This window comes from Pseudomyrmex gracilis, unplaced genomic scaffold (assembly GCF_002006095.1).
Source record: "Pseudomyrmex gracilis isolate BER0280 unplaced genomic scaffold, ASM200609v1 scaffold_50, whole genome shotgun sequence".
NCBI lineage: Eukaryota > Metazoa > Arthropoda > Insecta > Hymenoptera > Formicidae > Pseudomyrmex > Pseudomyrmex gracilis.
The window spans coordinates 137468-145734 of NW_018020634.1; the positions used below are offsets into that span (position 1 = coordinate 137468).

Consider the following 8267-nt stretch of genomic DNA (forward strand, 5'->3'; position numbering starts at 1 on the left):
GCTCGTCTCGTAACGTCCGTACGTGCGGCGCGACTGCCACAAGAAAATCGTTCTTTCCGTGTGCGAGTGACTCCCGAGTCGCGATTATTATATATCGGGCGCGTGGATTAGCGTCGTCACCAGTGTCTGTCGTTGTCGTACCGCCACACGCCGTAAATTATAAACTACCGAACGCAAACAAGACGAAACGAGATCATCGGAACCGTGCACGCGACGCCATTTTCGTTTCGCGATCAGCGCTCGCCTAACTTCGCCGTCAGTTCGTCGCGCCGCAATTGCAACGCCGCTTGCGGACATTATAGCAACTATCTATTCATACGTCCGGTAAAAAGAACGTTTGAATCTGTGCTCGTTGTTGTTTGCGTCGTTCGCGAGTCGCGATTTTGTTTTATTTCTCGAACAAACGTATCTAAAGAACTTTGCGGTTTGATTGACGCGTATATTTGCGATATTTTGTGATGATGTATTCTAGTGTCAATAGTATTCTCTCGATGAATTTTTCTTTCTGGGCGTCTCACTCGCTACTTTCAATGGTTGGAGAGTTTGAATTTGAATCAACAAGGTGAGTCAAGACTTGTATACATATAATAATATTCCGAAAACCTGTGTTAGTATTTATTTAATTTTACGGAAGCACGACGGCGATAAGGTTGAGAGAATCGTACGTATTTGAAGTGATTTGGGTCTTTCTTCTCGAGACATAAAATTTCAATTTTGCATGTGTTCGTATTTTGCCGTTACATGAAACGTACACTTTTGTAATGTTTTATAGTTTAATGCGTATGTGAGGATATATAATGATATATACATAGATACATTCACATTTACACAATATTAAGTATGTACAATAATTTTGTTATCGCTATATATGTATATTGTTATGCTCTCGCTCTATCTATAATCATCGTTACTATACCCGACATACACACAAGACGAAAAAATATTTCTTAAACGCACACCACGGGAGTAACGTGATAAACGCTATGATTATGTGTAAAATTTCGAATAATTTTTCACGCTCCAATAGTACGCACGGTTTTGTCATTAATTGCAAATGGAAGTTTTGCTGCAGCAGAAAGTGAGATTCGCGCACAGAGAGATGGTACTTGAGAATCTGTTCTTTTTCTCTGCATTACGCTAGCGCAGCTAGAATTGGCTCGAGAAGGTTTACCCTTGTTTTTCCAACATTTCTAAGCTTTAGAGGAAAAGAACAAATCTAATATAAGAATGCGACCGAATGTGGTTCATGAAAAATAATTCATTAAAAATTTACAAAGTCCGATCGTTTCGACAGAATATCGTCGTGTTTTAGTTTCTTTCTTTTTTTTTGTTTTACAGTGTTCTTGAGCAGTAATATAATTAAAACCAACAAATTACATGCCTTGTCGCGTTTTTTTTTTTTTAAATACTTCAGATCCGTGCTCGTGTCTCACATTTTTCGTCGAATACAGAGTACGAAAAAAAACATCTTATGGTAGATTGTATTACAGAAGGATGACAAAAAAATAATGAATTCTGTATACACATAGTCGTTTCACATGATTCTAAAGCTAATATTTATGTCGCATTTCTGATCAATCTTTATTCCACACTTAACGTAACATAGACAATTTTTTTTCGATATTTTGATATAATATTTTGAATCGTTAAAAAATAATCTGTATTAAGAAACTGCCACCATTCTTCTAATAATTGATAAACGATGTGTAAAAAAACATAAATTGATCATCGAGACATACAGAAAATTATGTTGAAAATAAATAAGATTTCTTGACATACATTACTTATATAATTTTGTGATAAATAGAAATTATAATTTTTATACATATATTATATTATATATATATTACTTTTTATAAATAGCGTATTGCATACATCTTTCGCATTACTATCTGGTTTTATTCAACAATTGGACAATCCAACTGAATAGTCTAAAATCTAAGAACTAAGAGCTATATCACAATACATTGCAATAAAAGTGATAGAGCTAGTACTTAACTGTGTTTACTTTGTCCCGAGTGCTTGAAGTCGTTTGAGTACATATTCTCGCCTCTGACTTCCCTACTATTATCACGATTGATCATTGGACTGTTCAGATTATCCTGCTTATGATAAATTTCTCTACACTCCTCACTTCTTTTATCGCACACACGATCGACATCCATGAGGTACTTAGTTAATCACACACCGTCTCTAATCCGCGTCGGAGCAAAAAAGTATTGAAAAATATTTTTGCTAAACTTGGCGGGTAAAACACTATTTTCTCACTATATAATATTGTAAAGCTTCGTACAATGAGATAACATGATTACCATCGAAGATGCGAAACTCTCGGTCTGTATTCAAAACATTCTGTCATCAATCGGTATGTTTGTAAAGTCTGCCTTCGTGTTTTTTTTGTTTTTTTGTTTTTTTTTTTTTGTTTGACAAAATAAGGAAATTCAAAACAATTTGCAAAGCAGTTTTGACGTCAACGTCACATTCAGTCGTTAACAGTACGTTTTGCACACACAGATTTATGTGTACGTTTAGAATTGTATAACGCTACGCTTATATGTACAGTTCATACAATTCGCGTTTTAGATCATCCGACTCTGTTGAAGTCGTAATTGGCATCTTGTAACTTTCTATAGGATTTTCTGTTGTACGCTTCACGCTTTGCGTGATCTTAAGACCGAACAATCACAATTGTGGCGCTCGCGCGCGAGAGAGAGGGGGAGAGAGAGATAGAGAGAGAGGAAGTGTTTTATCGTAACCAGTTACATTCAAATATCTCACGCTGAACGCAATTTAATATCGGCCGGTTTATCACATATAATTTAGCAAAAATTTGATATCTTTCTCTGTGTGACAAAGTGATAGTTTTATCCGTTAAGACGTTCTGAGAAGCTTCAATGTGATAAACGTGTAAAGACAAGCAAAAAATACTTGATGCGACTCGGAATAAATTTGTGTGAGCATCTAGACTGACCTACAAAATCTTCTAAGAGAAGAATTATACTACATATTGCTTGTTCAGCCGAATGATAACTTTACAGAGCTAAATATTAGAAAGATTGTTATAGAATAAGTTCGAAATGTTCTCCAAGCAACGATCCCTGGTAAGCGTAGGTAAATTCACAAAAGACGTTGTTAGGCTTCTTAATATCCAAAGAGCTAACAAGACACTTTTAGTGTAAGTTCGAAATTGACTATAAAGCCACACAACCAATTAATATATTACTATCGTCCAAATATATAAATATTAATTATATTAATCTGTCAAGTATGTATATATAAAAAAAACCCATGATAAATACTTGTACAACCAATTTTTAAAACCGATCTATTAACAATTGTCCCAAAAAATACTATCTCTCTGCAGCTTTGTCCTATATCACATATTTGATAAAAAAAATTTATAAAATTATACAACCACAGATATAAACGCAATGTATAATGCGCCTTGTACTAACCGAAATGTTAAAAGTGCCTTAATTATATTACCATTTTGTAAGAATCTTGAACACACTTTCTATTGTTGAATCTTCGCCACACGGTCGCGCAAGTTCCTTTGCGATAAGGCTGCTATTGTTGCTGCTGCTGCAATTGCTGTAGCAGCGGACACACCTCGACCAAAGGAGTTCCCAGAATCTCTTGGCATACTTGGTTCATGTCTGGCTCCATCATGAGCGAAGTAATCTGATCTTCCGTCAACATCTCCACGCTGTGATCACAAGTTCGTTAATAAAAAGCAAATCGACAAAATAAACAAAAAATATGAGTGAGAAACCTTACCTGGCTAAACTTTCGCTGTCTGACGTCTCCTCGTCGGCGTTAAGATAGGTCATTGTTTTCTCCAACGGGCTAGGAACTTTTTTGCCTTTGACCTCCAATTTCTCAGACTTTTCAGACTTGTCCTTGTCTCTCTCCGCTGTCTTTGGTTCGCTGGAACGTCGTTCCGTCAGGCTAGATATGTTTAGCATCATCATACCGTGATTAAGTAATTCCTTGACGCGTTCTCCCGTACCGCCGCTCCACAACATGTCGAGAGATTGTCTTCTGCTTGAATTCGCTGAAAGATAACACGTTTATATTATCCATACTATTCAAAAGATATACACAGTTTTTCGTGAAAGTGTATATACGCTTACTAGAACTGCCAACACTGGTCTCGCCGGCGACTGAACTTCTTGTTATCCAGTTAGCTAAGCTACCGTCGAGCTTGCCTCTACTTTTTACTGACGGGCTTCTTGTAACCTCAGCCTTCTTCTCCTCACTTAAACTAACTTCGTTTACTTTTGACATTGCGGGTAAAGACTTTTGGGCCACTAATCTCTTCCGCGACAGCTCGATAGTCGCGCCGATCGTTTGAGCGGCCTCCGGACTCAAGTCCGTCGGTAGCGGCTTGTAAGGAATCTGATCATCTTCGTCAGAATACACGTCATTGTTATAATAAATTTCGTCTGGCGAATTATTCAAACTAATTTCTGTCCATTCTTCTCCGTTTTGAGTCGTCGTAGCGTTGTTATTCTTGTTCTCGCTCACAGGCGTCTGAATTTTCACCTTCTTCTCGATCGGAGAGATGATCCCTGACAGATCCGCTAGACCCGGCGCAGAGGAGCTCGTGTGATTTAGAGATACGATATGTTTCGAGTCGATCGCCGCAATGCTCCGTGGACGATCTCGTTTTATGTATTTACGAGGTTCGGTGGATAGGTTCAGGTTGTTTAGGCCCAAATATTCCGACGATGAATCTCTATCAATCTGCAGAAAACATTTCTCAGTCAGTAAGCGAAAACATTTACTAGAAATGTGTACTTACTCTTGTAGGCATAGGACATGGGACGCTCGGACTCAGTTTCTCAGGAAGGCGTAGATATTCGTCACTAGTGTAATCCGTGCTGTCCGGGGACCCAGTCACGCTTGAATCCGTCGGAGTCGCCGTGTTAGTCTCTGCGGTGGAGCAATCGGGCGCATCTCGCGTGCGCTTGTCGTAATTATCCGTACCATCGTACTTTCTGGTCTATTAGGACCAGAAATGTGGAAATACAATTAAATTTTTACTTATAACTTACATTACGTTATTAATACTAATACGTGTATGTTTGTACCCTGTGAATCTCGTCACTGATCTTCTCCAGATTTCGTAACGCTTCCGCATACGAAGTCTTTGCTTCGCTGACCGATCTTTCCAACGTACTAACCTTCATCTTCTGTTCTTCTAACATTTGATTAAAGTGTGCTTTCATTTCATAGTAAGGCCTGCGTGTTGATTATACAAATATTTTTAAATATGAAATGAAAATTCATATACACACACATTTGTAATTATTATTCGCGATATTATATTTTAATATATAATATATTCTACTTCATGTACGAGATAACTCAACTCATTTATTGCACAATGATTTGGAAGACAATTTGGTCAGAAACAAAATCTGTGTGCAAATTATACTACTTATTGCAACAAGCTCAATCAAAAAGACAGCAAGTTGTTTTAAAATACCAAAAACGTCTTCATGCTTCAATCAAGATAATATAAAAATTTTTAAAAATAAAGATCTATTTCACAATATAGCACATACAGAATAAACATATTACGTATATTATGTGAACAAAAAAATAAAACAGAATATCTATTCTACTTACAACATGAGCAAGTTGTGCCTGTAGGCGATACTGTTTATCAGAAGCAAGCTGCGGCGTGCACCCATACTGCCAACATGAACATATAACCAAAACATAAATACTATATGAAGTCTATAGAAAACAACATAACGTAAAACTAATTTGACAATAACTCCGACAGTTATTTATTAGAAGAAAACAATTATAGGTAATAATTAACGGCAATGTGAAAATAATAAAGTGTAAAAAAACAACAGTAGTTGTGTGTCTTAGTACACATTTAATTTGGTCGTATAATACAAGGTTCTAGCTTTTGAACAAGTGATTCATATTGAACTATACAGTAATTTACATGCAGAACAATCAGGAAAAAAACAATGGACATTCTTAAACTCTATTAACAGAAGAAGAAGAGTGCGAATCTATAGTGTACATACCTAGATTTGGCAATAGTACGCTTCAATTCACGCTGTAATCTTTGAACCTCGTGTTCCGCTTTGTGATATATCGCAGTTGTATGTCTGTGCTCCGCTTCTGAGAGAGCTCTTTCGTGCTCCGATTCGTTAACTCGCGACGTAGCATGATTTAACATTTCCTGTAATATGATTTATTCTATACAATAGAACCATACCATTTTCCATTGAAAAACAAATCCTGACATCAATGAGTTTTACCTGCCAGGCGTGATCAAAGCATCTGCCTTCGGTCCGCAGTCCTTCCTCTGCTAAGTAGACCATTTCTTTAGCTGCTGCATGTTGACTATTAGCTCTCTCAAATCTAATTGCAGCTTTCTGCGTTTCTTGTAACGCCTGTACATTATGTTTTTTGAGTTACTTTTAGTCACAGGATGTGCAGTAGTTACGCATCTTAGATAAACTAGATTCCTCACCTCTTTAGCTTTAAATCTAGCATCATAATATGGTCTGGACTTTTCAATACAAGTTCCAAGTTTTTTAGCCAAAGCATCAATCTTGATTGTTGATTCGCACAGTAATTCTCTAAAAGTAGCTCTTGCTTCCTAGAAGTAGTAGAATATATCATACAGAAAGATATGTTAAAAATGTGACTAAACGTGAATACTATAAAAATCGAGTATAAGTCTTTGTCTAACTTAAGTATAGACTCTAGTTATATATATATAAATTATTCCTTAGCTGTAAGACTATCATGAACTCTGTTGTTAAAACCATCTTCTCAAATTATTATTCATTTATATGTGTATCTTATACTCATCTCACAATCATTTCAATAAAATCTAATCGCACAATCAACTTTAGAACTTGCCAGCAATCGTGTTCCTTAGATATTAGTCATATATCATAATGCAAGTAGAAAGAAAGTTTTTTTTATCTAAATATAAGATAATCTTTGATTATAAAAAAATGCGTACTTACATCTAAGTCAACTTCTAATTTGTTAATATCATCCGTTGCTGTGTTCAATCTTTCAAGTTCAATCTGAAAGAATCTTATATTGAATAGTAGTAGTTGTGCTATTATATTAATTATAAAATAAATTAATAATTGTTAAATTTATATATATTACATGTAATTATTTTTCATCATACGATTTTTAATTAAACAAATAACAATTCGTATGTATTTTTTTTTCGCTATCAATATATACACGTGTTAAAAGATCATGTTCCAATTTCTTGTAACGAAGTTAGCGGGCAACGAGAGTAATTTAGCACGCGCTGTCGCAGATAATAGACACTTCAGGGTCGGTGAGAAGGGGAAATAAGAATCGGAGACGTTTTATAACTCGTGTATGTGCAAAATAAGTGGGGGGAGAACAAATAAGAGAGACATTTGCAAAAATGGGACTGTGCAAACGTCACGTGAAAAATTTTGTCGGTTCAAGCGTTGTGCGTTCAAGCACGTGCATATCAAGGCGAATATATTTCGCGCACAAATAACAACGGCGACCTTTTTGTCGACGAAATGTCAATATCGCGAGTCGCAGCCGACCAACGATGTCTTACCTGCACCCTTGGATCCACTGCATCGTCGACACGATCGGAATCATCGGCACTTTCTTTCTGCACACGTTCACTCATAATTAAATCTAAAGGGTGGATTTTTATTTACAGCTCTTCATGACACCTGTGTGTATCGTCTGCTACATATCAGGTGGCCATGTTGGATGTCAGAGCGTAAGTAATCACGCCAGAGTGAGCGCACAGGGCCGTCGCCATGATGCGAGGGGCCGCGGAGCGTGTTGAGGTTGGTTCGCTGTTTTTCTTTTCGCAAGAATCCTTGAAGCTTGGAAGTGTTATCTAAGGTCACGCGATTACAGAATTAAATGTCGATTTCGTCGCAAGATCGAATATCGTATTTACATCGCAAATATTGCGCCATTAGACCGCGTTTAATTACAATGCGCAACGAGTTGAAGATTTGAAGTATATTTGGTTATATTTAGATATTTGCAGTCTTTATGCAATGTTTAGATAAATATAGTTTTATGTCGCAATTTTAATTGCAACTTTGATAACTATATTTTTATTTCTGTATTTTAAACAGTTGTAGAATATCTTGAAAATGTTTGAAAAATTTGACAAGAAATAGTACTTACTTTGCAAAATAAAACAAGACTTTTTACTGATTTAGTTTGAAATGTTTTATGTTTTTTTAGATTTCCTTTTTTCTTTT

The 8267-nt window shown here is 36.2% G+C and overlaps 1 protein-coding gene across 2 annotated transcripts; it reads right to left on the reverse strand.

Annotated features, from left to right (window-relative positions):
* Positions 1 to 701: 701 nt before the first annotated feature.
* Positions 702 to 8064, reverse strand: LOC109853508. 2 transcript variants are annotated; one of them, XM_020425713.1, is made up of 11 exons: positions 7598 to 8064; positions 7008 to 7070; positions 6503 to 6631; positions 6288 to 6422; positions 6051 to 6208; positions 5635 to 5700; positions 5094 to 5244; positions 4805 to 5005; positions 4134 to 4746; positions 3778 to 4054; positions 703 to 3706 (listed from the first exon to the last, which is right to left on the reverse strand). In XM_020425713.1, the coding sequence occupies exons 1-11, from the start codon at positions 7670 to 7672 to the stop codon at positions 3568 to 3570; spliced, it is 2007 nt and encodes a 668-aa protein (XP_020281302.1). In that variant the 5' UTR covers positions 7673 to 8064; the 3' UTR covers positions 703 to 3567. The 2 variants fall into 2 exon arrangements, with proteins under 2 accessions (XP_020281303.1, XP_020281302.1); XM_020425714.1 differs by lacking the exon at positions 5635 to 5700 and having other exon boundaries at positions 702 to 3706.
* Positions 8065 to 8267: the final 203 nt, after the last annotated feature.

Coding starts and splice junctions, on each gene's coding strand:
- LOC109853508 (XM_020425713.1), bottom strand. CDS start 7,672: ATGAGTGAACGTGTGCAGAAAGAAAGTGCCGATGATTCCGATCGTGTC. Junction 6,632..7,007: donor AATTAGAAGTTGACTTAGAT/GTAAGTACGCAT, acceptor TACTACTTCTAG/GAAGCAAGAGCTACTTTTAG. Junction 5,245..5,634: donor AGGCACAACTTGCTCATGTT/GTAAGTAGAATA, acceptor ATCAACACGCAG/GCCTTACTATGAAATGAAAG.